Here is a 16,642-nt window from a genome sequence, read left to right on the forward strand (position 1 = left end):
AAACGCAAGAATGTTTGGAGCATGGGAGGTCCCCTGGGGAATATGAGGACTCTTGCCAGTAAAGACTGAGAATAAACGAGGAATGACTTTCCTTATCCCATTTGGCCGATGTATGCGGGTATGACATCACCAATAGAATTGATGGACAACAGACACGTCCATTGTTGCCGTTTCGTATATCTTATTGGCACATTCTCTAGTCTTCTCTTTTCCACTTGCACTGAAAGACGTGTAATGCGATCTTTATTGGTGTACCTTTCACTGCAAATCATTTCTTCTGAGGGCAATGGTGTGCAGAGCTCCACAAATGTGGAAGATTTTGGTTCTCTGTTTATTATGCTTAATGTCAAAGGAAAGATCATAAAACCATGTCTTTCCGTATGAGATTGTAACCCTTTCTTGCTTGGCTAAGCATTAGGTGGATGACTTTGAAGTAAAATATAAAGGGTTGTGTAGGGAGGTCAGTGCCAGGACTCATTTGCAGTGGGAGGCGTTCACTCTGCGCTCCTCTTATGCTCATTATGTCAGTCCAGGATAGAGAGTTGTGAGGGGACAGAAATCCCGCCCATCCCCACCAGGATCCTCTCCGTCCCCACCCGTGCCCACCAGGATCCTCTCCGTCCCCGCCCGTCCCCGCCAGGATCCTCTCCGTCCCCACCCGTTCCCATCAGGATCCTCTCCGTCCCCACCCGTCCCCGCCAGGATCCTCTCCGTCCCCACCCGTGCCCACCAGGATCCTCTCCGTCCCCACCCGTCCCCGCCAGGATCCTCTCCGTCCCCACCTGTCCCCACCAGGATCCTCTCCGTCCCCACCCGTGCCCACCAGGATCCTCTCCGTCCCCGCCCGTCCCCGCCAGGATCCTCTCCGTCCCCACCTGTCCCCACCAGGATCCTCTCCGTCCCCACCCGTTCCCATCAGGATCCTCTCCGTCCCCACCCGTCCCCGCCAGGATCCTCTCCGTCCCCACCCGTGCCCACCAGGATCCTCTCCGTCCCCACCCGTCCCCGCCAGGATCCTCTCCGTCCCCACCTGTCCCCACCAGGATCCTCTCCGTCCCCACCCGTTCCCATCAGGATCCTCTCCGTCCCCACCCGTCCCCGCCAGGATCCTCTCCGTCCCCACCCGTCCCCGCCAGGATCCTCTCCGTCCCCACCTGTCCCCACCAGGATCCTCTCCGTCCCCACCCGTTCCCATCAGGATCCTCTCCGTCCCCACCCGTCCCCGCCAGGATCCTCTCCGTCCCCACCTGTCCCCACCAGGATCCTCTCCGTCCCCACCCGTTCCCATCAGGATCCTCTCCATCCCCACCCGTCCCTGCCAGAATCCTCTCCGTCCCCACCCATCCCCGCCAGGATCCTCTCCGTCCCCACCTGTCCCCACCAGGATCCTCTCCGTCCCCACCTGTCCCCACCAGGATCCTCTCCGTCCCCACCCGTTCCCATCAGGATCCTCTCCATCCCCACCCGTCCCCGCCAGGATCCTCTCCATCCCCACCCGTCCCCGCCAGGATCCTCTCCGTCCCCACCTGTCCCCGTCAGGATCCTCTCCGTCCCCACCCGTCCCCGCCAGGATCCTCTCCGTCCCCACCTGTCCCCGCCAGGATCCTCTCCGTCCCCACCTGTCCCCACCAGGATCCTCTCCGTCCCCACCTGTCCCCACCAGGATCCTCTCCGTCCCCACCCGTCCCCACCAGGATCCTCTCCGTCCCCACCCGTCCCCGCCAGGATCCTCTCCATCCCCACCCGTTCCCATCAGGATCCTCTCCGTCCCCACCTGTCCCCGTCAGGATCCTCTCCGTCCCCACCCATCCCCGCAAGGAATTCCATCCACGCCCGTCTCCATAAAAAGCAGCAATTACTTCTGACAGGATCATCAATTCCACAGTTTCTTTTGTGTTTGCGCTGCTGTTTTCCTTATGGAATCTCTTTGGTGGAACCCTTTTTTTGTTTTCTGTTTAGGTAATTAACTTATAAACCCCCTCTTTTACTAAGGCTGACGTGTCCATTATATTCTATGGACGAACCCTGCTTCCAAAGCCTTCCATCCCTGTGGGAGTCCCGTTGGCTAGAGGGGGGTCCCTGTGGGAGTCCCTTGGGCCAGAGGGGTGTCCCCATGGGAGTCCTGTGGGTTAGGGGGGATTCCCATGGGACCCCCGCAGGACCCACGGGATTCTCGTGATTCCCGTTCCCGTGCAGACCTCTAGTCCAGGGCAGAAGTTTCTTCTACGAAGGGTACAGTATATGGAAACTTGGATTTTTTAAGCAAAAAGGGTGCATACTTTGCAACAGCTATGTGGACATTTTCCTTGATCTTTTTACAGCTTTGCTCTCTCTCTCTCCCTCTCTGGGGGCCTCTTCCCCAGAGGAAAGCTTCTTTGCAAGTCTATTCAATTTCATCAGGGCTCTCTGAGCCTTGAAGTACAAAGTCCTTAGTAGGTGATTCCTTTCCCGATGGGAACTCACCTATTGGGGTTCTTCATCCTTGTGGCTCTTCTGGGACTCGTCTGTGCTTATTTTTTTCCCCAGCCACCTAATTTGTGATCTGTATAATAGGTGCAATTTTGTGCTATCTTCTACCCTGCTATGTCTGAGAGTGTGGTGCAGGGGTTAGAGCTACAGCCTCAGCACCCTGAGGTTGTGGGTTCAAATCCCACGCTGCTCCTTGTGACCCTGGGCAAGTCACTTAATCCCCCCTTTGCCCCAGGTACATTAGATAGATTGTGAGCCCACCAGCACAGAAGGGGAAGAATGCTTGAGTACCTGAATAAATTCATGTAAACCATTCTGAGCTCCCCTGGGGGAACGGTAAAGAAAATTGAATAAAAATAATTGTTTGGCGGTTAAAATTAGTATTATAGGAGCCTAATTTCACTTGGGTTTTTGAAGTATAAGGTGGGACTGAGGAACTATGGCCTCCTTTTATCAAGCTGCGTTAGGGTTTTTTTTAATTGCAGGCCACTGCGCTGAAATCTCCAACGCGCATTGAATTCCTATGAGAGTTGGAGCTTAAAAACATAAGAATAGCCTTACTGGGTCAGTCCAATGGTCCATCAAGCCCAGTAGCCCGTTCTCACGGTGGCCAATCTAGGTCACTAGTACCTGGCCAAAATCCAAGGTGCAGCAATATTCCATGCTACCAATACAGGGCAAGCAGTGGCTTCCCCATGTCTTAATAACAGACTATGGACTTTTCCTCCAGGAACTTGTCCAAACCTTTCTTAAAACCAGCTACGCTATCCGCTCTTACCACATCCTCTGGCAACGCGTTCCAGAGCTTAACTATTCTCTGAGTGAAAAAGGAAAATTTCCTCCAATTGGTTTTATAAGTATTTCCCTGCAACTTCATCGAGTGCCCCCCTAGTCTTTGGTAATTTTTGACGGAGTGAAAAATCGATCCACTTGTACCCGTTCTACTCCACTCAGGATTTTGTAGACTTCAATCCTATCTCCCCTCAGCCGTCTCTTTTCCAAGCTGAAGAGCCCTAACCTTTTTAGTCTTTCCTCATACGAGAGGAGTTCCATCCCATTTACCATCTTGGTCGCTCTTCTTTGAACCTTTTACCACAGCGACTCGTGATTTTAAAAACCCCTAACGCAGCTTGATAAAAGGGGGGCCCTATGAATGGGTCACCAAGCATGTTAAAAGTTGTTAATGAAAAAAAAAAAAGAAAAAAGAAACAAGAAAGTTGTATTTTCATTGTAGGGAGATATACTAAGATGGATAGGCAAATGGCTAGAGAACAGAAAACAGAGAGTGGGCATAAATGGGAAGTTCTCAGAATGGGAAAAAGTGACTAGCGGTGTACCCCAGGGCTCGGTACTTGGACCCATCTTATTTAATATTTTCATAAATGACCTGGAAGAAGGAACATCCAGTGAAATCATCAAGTTTGCAGACGACACAAAGCTATGCCGGGCAATCAGATCTCAGAAGGACAGCGAGGAACTCCAGAGCGACTTGAATCAATTGGAGAAGTGGGCAGATAAATGGCAGATGAATTTTAATGTGGAAAAATGCAAAGTGATGTATTTAGGCAGAAAAAATAAAGATCACAAGTATAGTATGTCAGGTGCAACTCTGGGAAAGACCGAACAGGAAAAGGACCTGGGTGTACTGATAGATAGGACCCTGAAACCATCGGCACAATGTGTGGCAGCAGCGAAGAAAGCAAATAGAATGCTAGGCATGATAAAGAAGGGAATTACGAGTAGATCAGAGAAAGCTATAATACCGCTCTACAGAGCCATGGTCAGACCGCACCTGGAATACTGCGCCCAGCATTGGTCTCCATACCTAATGAAGGATATAAAACTGCTAGAGAGGGTGCAGAGACGAGCAACGAAGCTAGTGAAAGGTATGGAGAACCTGGACTACGAGGAACGACTTAGGAGACTGGGGTTGTTCTCCCTTGAGAAGAGGAGACTGCGGGGGGATCTGATCGAGACTTTCAAAATACTGAAAGGATTCGACAAAATGGAGCAGGGAAAGCAGTTATTTACAATGTCCAGTGTGGCACGGACAAGAGGACATAGACTGAAGCTGAGGGGGGACAGGTCCAGGACAAATATCAGGAAGTTCTGTTTCACGTAGCGAGTGGTGGACACCTGGAATGCTCTCCTCGAGGAAGTAATAGCAGAATCCACCGTTCTAGGATTTAAGGGTAAACTAGATGCACATCTCCTTAAGAGTGGCATAGAGTGATACGGGTAAGGGTAAATTAGATGCACATCTCCCTTGAGAAGCATACGGTGATATGGGGACTTAAACTAGGCCAGGATACACCTGGCAGGGCCTCCGCGTGTGCGGATCACCGGACTTGATGGACCCAGGGTCTGATCCGGAGATGGCAACTCTTAGGGTCTTATGTATCAAGATTCCGTGCAGAATCTCAAAGTGTAGCAACATTCCAAACCCCCAAATATTAGCAGCATTTCGGAACCCCAAAGAGTATCAAAGCTGAGGGGGGACAGGTCCAGGACGAAAATCAGGAAGTTCTGTTTCACGCAGCGAGTGGTGGACACCTGGAATGCTCTCCCAGAGGAAGTAATTGCAGAATCCACCATTCTAGGATTTAAGAGTAAACTAAATGCACATCTCCTTACGAGAGGCATAGAGGGATATGGGTGACTAAAATTACGTCAGGTGTACACCTGGCTGGGCCTCCGCGTGTGCGGATCGCCGGACTTGATGGACCGAAGGTCTGATCCGGAGATGGTAGTTCTTATGTTCTTATAATGCCTCATTCCACAGTGCCTCAGAGCCAGCCTCATCAGTGATGTTACAATGGAGTAGCAACATTCCAGAATCCCAAAGAGTAACAAAAGATTCTAGAACCCCAAACAGTATCAAGATTCCAGGCAGAATCTCAAAGAATAGCAAGATTCCAGAACCCCAAAGAGTAGCAGCATTCCAGAGCTGAGATTGTGACACGGACAAGAGGACATGGACTGAAGCTGAGGGGGGACAGGTCCAGGACGAATATCAGGAAGTTCTGTTTCACGCAGCGAGTGGTGGACACCTGGAATGCTCTCCCAGAGGAAGTAATTGCAGAATCCACCATTCTAGGATTTAAGGGTAAACTAGATGCACATCTCCTTAAGAGTGGCATAGAGTGATACGGGTAAGGGTAAATTAGATGCACATCTCCTTAAGAGTGGCATAGAGTGATACGGGTAAGGGTAAATTAGATGCACATCTCCCTTGAGAAGCATACGGTGATATGGGGACTAAAACTAGGCCAGGATACACCTGGCAGGGCCTCCGCGTGTGCGGATCACCGGACTTGATGGACCCAGGGTCTGATCCAGAGATGGAAATTCTTATGTTTCCAGCATAAAATACTATCCAAAGTGACAAACCATGGTAAAATACTGGCTCTCCCTCAAATCTTCCCAGTAGCTCCTTCCTACAGGATCACCATGAGCCTGTGTGTTCTGCCAGGTACACACAAACTCCCTCATTGCTTTGGTTGTTCCCTTTTATTCCACCATCTCTTACCAAAGTATTTTTAATACATTTCCTTTCGGCTGACAGAAAACAGTGTCTGTAATGGAAGCCTGCCAGGCATTGAGGGTGGGAAGCCAGAACACTTTTTGTGCTGTGTTGTGCTGTTTCCCATGCCGTTCCTGGAAATGTTTCACTTTGATTGCTTCAATTTGGCCACACCAGTTGAGCGTATGCGGTGGGTTTGCGCACGCGCCATGGCACACTATCAGGGAAAGAGCGCACACTCTTTCGGAAAGAGCGTTTCCTTTGTCCACAAAGGGTGCACGCGTTCCAGAGACTCCATATTATTATCAGAAAATGGGAAACATGAATTTTTGTGTCTGTTCCGTTCATTTTCAAGTTTTAATGCTGCTCACATTTCCCCTGTCACTTCAAACAACTCTGGGCATTGACCCCTTTCCTCCTTCTAGAACAGGGGTGTCAAACTCAATCACATAAGGGGCCGAAATCTAAAACATGGGCCAAGTCGCGGGATGAATTTTTTATTAAGATACTTAGGGGTCCTTTTATTAATATACCTCAAATACATCCACAGTGAGTATCTCAAAACCTCGATGGGAGTCAACAGATTTGGGAACCACTGCTTTCCATTGCACATTGTGAGTTATTTTAAAAACCCTGTTTTCATCATCTCAACGTCTTTACAAAGGTGTGTGTACCTCCCCATGGATCTTGCCAGTAACCTGCCAAAGCATGATGTTACCCCTTTTTTTTTCCATAACCCAGTATCTCAATTATTTGTCTAAGTCTAGGTTACTATAATTACAAGATTAGATCACGTTACAATACATTGAACTGGAAGAGCAGGCAGGATAAGCCAGAATTCTGTCTTTGTAACTCAACATACTGGCGTATTGTTGACCTTTTCGTGGAAAGAAACTAAAGCTTCATAGCAGTCAAGCACGTATGGCTGGAAATGATCACTGGGAATCTCCCAAGAAGCGCATGTACGGACAGTGAATCCTATCCGATAGAACATCTGCACAGGAGCTTCACGTTTAGAATGGGCGCTCATGCGTGGCTTCATGTTAATGAGCAACGTCTCTCGGGGCCGTAAGTGTCACGCAGCTGAAAGTCTGATGAATTTACCAGCTCTGCATCTGTGAAGTGCTGTCTTATTTTTCATATTATTTTCGTTAAGACTGACTGGTACATCCATTCGATTTCTCTTTCTCAATTATGTTAAAAGAGAGAGTATTTCACTCAACAGCAAAAGGAATTCAATATTTATGTATGAATTAAAATAACTCAGTCAATTCACTTTTTTCTTGTTGTCATTTGCCGTGCTGTTTAGTTTTTGCGGTTGTGATACCGCAATAGGGGCCAACAGAAAACTAGTTGAGCGCATGAGCTTAAAAGACTCGACAGATCTCGACTCGATCATATTTTTAAAAAGAAGTCAGATTTCTACAAATAATAACAAATTATTACTTATAATGACTGGGGTTGCCATTCAACAAATTACGTACAATTGGAAAAATTGGAGTAGATTAAATTATAATTTCTGGTGGAATTCCTTAAGTCATGTTTATAAAATGGAAAGATTTATTGCAATACAGCACGTTTGTTTTCAGGAAATTTCAGGATGTGTGGGAGCCATTTACAAAGTATTGTACCGATTAGATGACATTTTATTTTATTTTATTTTTTCCTTAAATTTACAAGTTTGATTGTGAGGGGGGGGAGGGGAGGGTAAATTTATTGTTACATATCGTATAAGGTATTGATTATATGATAAGAAAGGGTGGGAAGGGTGGGAGATAAGAGCATATTATTTGTACAATTGATGATTATGAAGTGTTATATTTATTGTTAATTTGTTTGGATATATTGTTATACTTATTGTAAATTTGAAAATGAATAAAGAATTAAAAAAAAAAAAAAAGTAGTGGCTGTCTTCTGGTTAAAGTGGCAGGTTCAGAACTAGGGAACCAGGGTTGAAATCCCACTTTCCCCACCAATGCATCACTTATAAACTTGGTCTGGATTAAGTAAACATTCATTAATGCAATTTAACCCACTGCTTAAAACAGGGGTGTCCAATGTCGGTCCTCGAGGGCCGCAATCCAGTCGGGTTTTCAGGATTTCCCCAATGAATATGCATGAGATCTATTAGCAAACAATGAAAGCAGTGCATGCAAATAGACCTCATGTATATTCATTGGGGAAATCCTGAAAATCTGACTGGACTGCGGCCCTCGAGGACCGACATTGGACACCCCTGGCTTAAAATGTCAAGATTGATCCAAAACATGTTAGGCTAGACCAGGGGTAGGGAACTCCTGTCCTCGAGAGCCGTAGTCCAGTTAGGCTTTCAGGATTTCCCCAGTGAATATGCATGAGTTCTATTTGCATGCACTGCTTTCAATACATATTCATTGAGGAAATCCTAAAAACCCGACTGGACTATGGCTCCCGAGGACCGGAGTTCCCTACCCCTGGGCTAGACTGAAAAACATGACAGCGAAGTCCACCACAGCATGTAAAATATCTCCTAAATACTTCCTAGTACTGTATGTATTTCTTAAGATCATCAGATAGCTGTTAGAGCTGTACTCCTCATTGATCCGTTGTTTTCTATTATTTTGAACAGCTGCTTTTATCTTTTCATTAAACGTTTATCTTTCCATTCATTTTAAAGATATTTTGTATGAGAATCTGTAACCTATCTTGCTTATAGCTAAATTAAAACAGCTAGTTTTGAGAAAGGTTGGACAAGTTCCTGGAGGAAAAGTCCGTAGTTTGTTATTGAGAAAGACATGGGGGAAGCCACTGCTTGCCCTGGATCGGTAGCATGGAATGTTGCTACTCTTCGGGATTCTAGAATCTTGTTACTCTCTGAGATTCTGGAATCTTGCTATTCTTTAGGATTCTGAATGGAATGTTGATACTCTATGGCCAGGTACTAGTGACCTGGATTGGCCACTGTGAGAACAGGCTTCTGGGCTTGATTGACCATTGGTCTGACCCAGTAAGGCTATTCTTATGTTCTTAATTCTACTAGCGACATCCATTCCATATCTTCATTTAAACCTCAGATGGAAAATCCATTTGTGTTCTCTAAAGTTAAATAAATTCTCAATGCAATTTAACACACATACTCTGACTTACAAAGATGTGGTTGAGGTTTGTACTGTAGGTCACCAAAGTAAATGCTCCGACACTCACAGAATTCCTATGAGCATCGGAGCATTTACCTCGCTGACCCGTGGAGGAAACCTCTACCACAGCTTTGTAAAAAAAGGAGCCCATAATTTAAGACATGCCCCATTAGAATGGGGCTGGACTACTTGAGGGTGATTTTATGACAGGATGCCTAAGAGAAAAGTTCAAAAAAGCACCTTTTAAGATAATTTTATAAAGGCCTCAGTTAAAAAGGTTCCCAGTAGTGCACGAATCCTGTCAACTCATAAAATCAATAATTTGTCCTTGAAGAAGCAACATAGAAACATGACGGCAGATAAAGGCCAAATGGCCCATCCACAGCATCCACTATCTCCTCCTCTCCCTATTGGCTAAGACTCTTAACATCTGCATCTCCTCTTCCTATAGGCTAAGACTCTTAACATTTGCATCTCCTCTTCCTATAGGCTAAGACTCTTAACATTTGCATTGTGATGTCATAGAACTTTCTGATTATAGAAACATGACAGCAGATAAAGGCAAAATGGCCCATCCACAACATCCACTATCTCCTCCTCTCCCTATAGGCTAAAACTCTTAACATTTGCATCTCCTCTTCCTATTGGCTAAGGCTCTTAACACTTGCATTGTGATGTCATAGAACTCTCTGATTATAGAAACATGATGGTAGATAAAGGCCAAATGGCCCATCCAGTCTGCCCATCCGCAGTAACCATTATCTCTTCCTCTCTCCAAGAGATCCCACATGCCTATCCCATTCTTTCTTGAATTCAGACAGTCTCTGTCTCCACCACCTCTTCCGGGAGACTGTTCCATGCATCTACCACCCTTTCTGTAAAAAAGTATTTTCTTAGATTACTCCTGAGCCTATCACCTCTTAACTTCATCCTATGCCCTCTCATTCCAGAGCTTACTTTCAAATAAAAGAGACGACTCACGTAGGTATTTAAACATCTCTATCATATCTCTCTTTTCCTGCCTAGTCTAAAGTATACATATTGAGATCTTTAAGTCTGTCCCTATAAACATAATGATGAAGACCAAGTACCATTTTAGTTGCTTTCCTCTGCTCTGACTCCATCCTTTTTATATCTTTTTGAAGGTACAGTCTCCAGAATTGTACACAATATTCTAAATGAGATCTCACCAAAGTCTTATACAGGGGCATCAATACCTCCTTTTTCCTACTGGCCATACCTCTCCCTATGCACCCTAGCATCCTTCTAGCTTTCGCCGCCACCTTTTCAACCTGTTTGGCCACCTTAAGATCATCACATACAATCACACCCAAGTCCCGCTCTTCTGTCGTGCACATAAGTTCTTCACCCCCTAATCTGTACCGTTCCCTCAGGTTTTTACAGCCCAAATGCATGACCTTGCATTTCTTAGCATTAAATTTTAGCTGCCAGATTTCAGACCATTCTTCAAGCATCGCCAGGTCTTTCGTCGTGTTATTCACACCATCCGGGATGTCTACTCTATTGCAGATTTTGGTATCATTTGCAAAGAGGCAAATCTTACCTGACATCCTCTCAACAGTAGTACATAACTTCAACATGCTTGGATCAATAATCAATAATGAAAAATCCAATGATGTATTTGTCCTGGCAGAACAATGGAGAAGGACCTAGACAAGATCTTCAACTGCAGAGATGTATCTCTTGCATACAAGGATTTGACTTGTCTAGGCCATGGTCTTCTCAATGATGTTATATGGTTGTGAAATTTGGGCAGTGAAGAAAAACCATGACAGGAAGAAAATCAATGGCTTTGAATTATGGTGCTGGAGAAGAATGCCGCGTTTACAATGGACTGTCCAAAGAACAAATCAAGTCAGTACTAGAGGAGATCAAATCTAAGCTTTCCTTCAAAGTGCAAGTCTGTAACACCCATTAACACATTATCATGCGTTAATAAATTAGACCCTTAAATTAGAGAAGGACACGGTGACAAAATTCATCACCGTCCCTGTCCCCGCGGATAACCGCGGGAAACCATCTTCATGTCATTCTTTAAGGAGAGAGGGAAGAATCAGAGTATGAATGGCCACAACCACTGACCCGCAAGCTTTGCTTTGAAGAATGCTGGTGTAGAAGGACTGAGGTTGAGACAGACACTACAAAATGACAGTCTCTGGTATCCAGAGCAGATATTGTGATGTCATAATGCCTCATTCCACCAGTGCCTAAGAGCCAATCACATCAATGATGTCACAATGGCTTCATTATCCTATACTTGGCTCACATAAGAATCAGAGTATGAATGGCCACAACCACTGACCCGCAAGCTTTGCTTTGAAAAATGCTGGTGTAGAAGGACCGAGGTTGAAATAACACTAGAAAATGACATGGGATTATTTCCCGCGGGGACGGGAACGGTGATGAATTTTGTCACCGTGTCATTCTCTACCTTAAATCATAAGTCCTCTGAGACAGGGAAATATCCTTTGTATTTGAATATAACTCATACTGAGCTTAGGTTTTGAAAGCTGAGTAATCAAATCTACAAATTTCAGGCCTAATAAGAACACTAGAACACAACAGTGCTCATTTTCAAAAGAGAAAAAAAAAAATGACTCAAAAGCAGCAGAAAGCACCAGATGGATGTTTTTCACAGGCAAACATCCAAGCTGCAATTATTGAAGCTCAGATATAAGAAGGTTTTCTCTACAGTTTCCCTAAATTGCAAAGAGGGTTGGATTTGAGTAGGCCCAGAATTTGGATGTTTTCCTGGGATAATGAAACAAAATGAAAAAGAAAAATCTAGGTGTTCTTGGAGGGCTCGTAATACAAAACACAAGGGTGTTAAGTTAGGGTTTGTACCTGCATCCTTTCTCTGCTCTTCTGCTCTGTTGGGATGTCTGTGTGGTCAATTTACTGGGAATGGCGCCACGTATTCATCCGTTTTTCTGTGGGACTTTTTTTTTTAATGGTATCAAAAATATGCCCCGAGTACAAATACATCTAGAAAATAGTGAATTTCAAAACCAAAACTGTTAGACATTTTCCTGGTTTGAAAATTGCTATGTTCAAAATAAGAATTTTAGACATTTTTCACCAAAACATCTTCAATTGAACTTGGATGTCATATCGAAAATGCCCCTCTATGCATCTTTTCATATCGATCGTGTAGTTGAAATGCTTGCTCCTAGATTGGTTGCAAGTAAACTAGCCCCCTCCCCTTTTTTTAAATTTTTTTTTTAACAAAACCATAGCGTGGTTTGTAGCGCCGGCCATGGTAGTAATAGATCCAACACCATGGCCGGCGCTAAAACCTGTGCTACGGTTTTGTAAAAGGTGGGTAGGTATATTGAAGATTGTGACAGCTGCTATTGCATCGACAAAAGAATTTGTCTACAAATTTCAAGACAGAAATTAGGTCTTGGTGCATTTTTTTTTTTAATGGAACTTTAATGCCCAGTGAGTAATTAAAACTGTGTCTTGACTTACTTACCTCTATTTGTTCCAAAATAATGAGAATTGCTACGTTATCCTGTTAATTCTGGAGTGGAATCTTAGCTCTAAGGTCTCTCCTTTCTGTATTGACCATTAGGTGTAGGGCCTTGTCTCTGGGCTGATGAGAGGGCAGAAGTTTCCATCTTCCCAGTGTATTTTCATATGTAAGGAGTGGGCATCCCTCCAGCCAGCCTTCCAGAAAAAGGTCTGGGGGGGACAGGGTTGGTTTTGGGGGGGGGGGGTTTGGAAGGGTGCCGGTCAAGGTGAAATCGTCTAGTATTTTTAATATTTGATAAAATCTTGCTTTGATTTACCTATTTTAATTGTTTTCTACCATCTTCTTCTATTGTACACCGTTTAGACACTTGTTTTGATAGACGGTATATCAAAAATAAAGAAACTTATAATTTGGGAATTCACACACTGAACTTCATTTTCGATATCTAGAAGGACATGAAAGACCAGGTGGACTCCTTAATCAGAAAGGGATTCTTTACTCTCTGAAAACTCAGATCCATTAACGCTTATTTCGATACATCGGCATTCAGAACCCTGGTCCAATCCCTCGTACTAAGTCTACTTGACTACTGTAACATCGCCTATTTAGCAACTTCCCAAAAGAATATGCAACGTTTACAATTGATGCAAAATGCGGCAGTCAGACTGATCTTTGGGCTAAAGAAATTTGACCACGTGACACCCTACTACCGGCAGCTGCATTGGCTGCCGATGGAGGCGCGCGTAAAGTTTAAATTTGCCTGCTTCTGCTTCAAAGCACTACACGGACTTGCCCCTAAATACATAACTGACCTTTTCTCCTTCTCAGCCAACAGACACAAGAGAAGTTCACATTCCAACTTCGTTTCCCCCCCCCAGTTCGAGGCTGTAAACTGAAAAAACACCATGAACATCTTCTCTCGCACCAAGAATCATCATGGGGTAAAGACCTAGAACAATTGCTTTTGCCCACTACGTATGAGGAATTTAGGAAACGTCTAAAAACACACCTGTCCCTAAAGCATCTAGACAACTGATCCACTCATCTCTCTCCCCTCAATAGCGAATAACTTGTCCTATTGATCACTTTCTCCTCAACAATGGATTTCCTGTCCTATTAATTTTCTTTCTTCCACCCCTCTTAAAATCAATCAATTTGTACCTTTGCTTAATCTTTGGTAAACCGCATAGAACTTCACAGTACTGCGGTATATAAACTGTTATTATTATTATTATTATCTGTGTTAACATCTTCTGTTGGGGTCCCTGGCAGCTCTTACCACATGCTAGGTTTTTTTTAGTTTTCTAGTTTAAACCTCCTTGATACATTGGATCTTCTAATATGATGTTACCTGTTTGTAAAAAAGTGTATTTCCCATTTTTTCTTTGCTTTACTTTTTTTATTTAATAATCTGATCTCCCTAACCTCCCTACTGTTTTGTACTCTCTGGGTCTTCTTTACTTTAAAATTGTAGTTCTCCCCACTTTCCTTTCGTTTTTATGTTTGTCAAGTATTGTCTAGTCCAGTGTCTCTGAAACCTTCTCGAGCCAGGGCACACTGGAGGTAGTGGCCACGGCTTGAGGCACCCAGAAGTACGCGGATGTCACCGTGATGACATTGTGCATATGCGTGACATCATCATGTCAACGTCCACGCAAGTGCAGAGGCCCTCCGGATGGGCCCTGAGACGCCAGTAGGGGGTGCCAGCAGAGAAGAGGGCCGGAGGGAAGGAGAGGCACTGGCGCCAGCTGATTGCCTACAGCAGCGATTCTCAACGTCTTCGAGCTAAGTACCCCCTAAGTCTAACAAATATCAACCGAGTACCCCAACCACAGACCTACCTAGGCCCACCCAAGCTCTGCCCCAGATCCTATCCACTTTACTAATTGTAATGCAATTTTTTCCATTCATTTTTCATATACACAGCAGATATAAATTCTCAAAACTGACACATTTCAATCACTATATTGAAAATAAAATCATTATACCTACCGGCCATCCTCTGCAGGCTGCTGTCATTAGCTTTAAAGGTAAGACTGGGAGGCCAGGGGGGAAGCCGGAGGACGCTAGAGAGAAGGAGGAAACATGCAGGCCTTTGGCAAATCAGGCAGCGCTGGCGCTGTACCGCATAGGGAAGTCAGCTGGCAGGCACCTCTCTTCCTCCTCAGTGTGCCTTGGCACACTTGGAATCTCAGGAGGCACACAGTTTGAGATACACTGGTCTAGTCGGTACTTATCTGCTCAATGTTTTCTCCTTTTTTATTGTAAAATATTATGATTAGCGCTTTATCAAAAATTTTAGTAACCTTGAAACTTGAAAACGTGAATATGAAAGTATAGAAATGTTTTCCTTGATTTTAAACAAAATACACTCTGCATTAGTTTGAACTTATTCTGTCAAATTGGAATATTCTTAACACTAACTACTCTACTTCACTTCTTTGGTAGCCAAGCCTACAATCTATGAAAAGGAGATTGATTTTGATAAAATCGAGCCAATCCTGGTGGGAAGTGAGCAAACGCTTCAGTGCACCACATCTGGAAAGCCTCCTCCCACAATCCACTGGGAGTGGCAGCCATGTTTTACCACACTTTCCAGTACAGTGTAAGTCAGCCATCATAAACCACGTTTAAATTGTGCATATGGATGTTTGCCAAATGTAGCTTCTTTGAAGAATACTTTCATCTGTTTTCTGATTTTAAGCAAGACTCTAAAAGTTGAATATGCAAGAATTTTTAGTCCATAATGCATGAAAATTACTTCATTTTGGCAGTTTGTCCACTCTCCATGCATGCATTTGCATGAAGTTCAATAACGTATTCTGCTAATGAAATATAAATCAAGGATAAGATCATTGGAACCAAAATGTACCATAATCAGAGAAAAGGAAACAGATGGCAGATAAAGACCATCTGGACTACCAATCTGTTCATTCACACCAACTGTTCAGCTCTGCAATCCCTTCTTCTCCTTCAGGAATCCTCTGGGCTTGTTCTGCTCTTTGTTTTTTGTTTTTGTTATTTTTTTGCTGTTGTTTTATTGTTTTGGGGGGGTAGGGGTGGGAGTGGAGGGAGAAGTTGAGTTCATCACTACTATATCCGCAGGGAGGTTGTTCCATGCGTCTATCATTCTTTTCATAAATAATTATTTCTTAGATTGTTCCTGAGTCTACGCCCTTCCAAAATACAAAAACCAATAGCTATTTCCCTATATAAATATTATTGCATATACTAATTGTTATAAATGTTATACACTATGGTTGAAAAAGGCAATGATGAAAGCTAGAAGGATGCTAGGGTGCATAGGAAGAGAAATGGCTAATAGGAAAAAGGAGGTATTGATGCCCCTGTATAAGACTCTGGTGAGACCTCATTTAGGATATTGTGTACAATTCTGGAGACCTCACCTTCAAAAATATATAAACAGGATGGAGTCGGTCCAAAGGAAGACAACTAAAATAGTCAATGGTCTTCATCATAAGGCTTATGGGGGACTTATTTCAAGATCTCAATATGTATAGTTTGGATTAAAGGCTACAGAGAAGAGATATGATAGGACGTTTAAATGCCTATGTAGCATAAATGCACATGAGGTGAGTCTCTTTCAATTGAAAGGAAACCCTGGAATGAGGGGGCATAGGATGAAAGTGAAGTAACCTCAGAAAATATGTTTTCATGTGAAAGGGTGGTGATCGCATGGAATGGCCTGGGGGAGACAAAAAGTGTAACTGAATTCAAGAAAGCCAGGACAACGTGTCCATTTCCCAGGTATAGCGGTTGATCTATAACCCAATGTTGTAAAAAAAAAATCAAATTTTTAATGTAAACTATGCTAACGTGCAATAAGGAATTAAGGACCTCTAAGAACTTGCAGTTTTATCATCTTACAAAAGGCTAAGGGGGAAATTCTATAACCAACATCTAAATTTAGGCGTTGGTAGGCGCCCTGCCGATGCCTATGTAATTGAAAAATGCAGTCAGAAACGGCAGGGTTGAAGCGCCTACCAATGCCTATATAAAAGGCGGCTGAAATGGCCG

At 44.1% G+C, this 16,642-nt stretch overlaps 1 protein-coding gene across 2 annotated transcripts in view; it reads left to right on the forward strand.

Moving 5' to 3' along the window:
• Positions 1 to 16,642, forward strand: part of LOC117360676 (vascular endothelial growth factor receptor kdr-like) — a 333,742-nt gene that overhangs the window by 184,924 nt on the left and 132,176 nt on the right. For both annotated transcript variants that reach the window (XM_033944848.1, XM_033944847.1), the window contains exon 10: positions 15,053 to 15,209. In XM_033944848.1, the coding sequence (XP_033800739.1) occupies positions 15,053 to 15,209 (157 nt within the window). The remainder of the gene's footprint in view (positions 1 to 15,052; positions 15,210 to 16,642) is intronic.

This window comes from Geotrypetes seraphini, chromosome 5 (genome assembly GCF_902459505.1).
Source record: "Geotrypetes seraphini chromosome 5, aGeoSer1.1, whole genome shotgun sequence".
In the NCBI taxonomy this organism is placed as follows: Eukaryota; Metazoa; Chordata; class Amphibia; order Gymnophiona; family Dermophiidae; genus Geotrypetes; species Geotrypetes seraphini.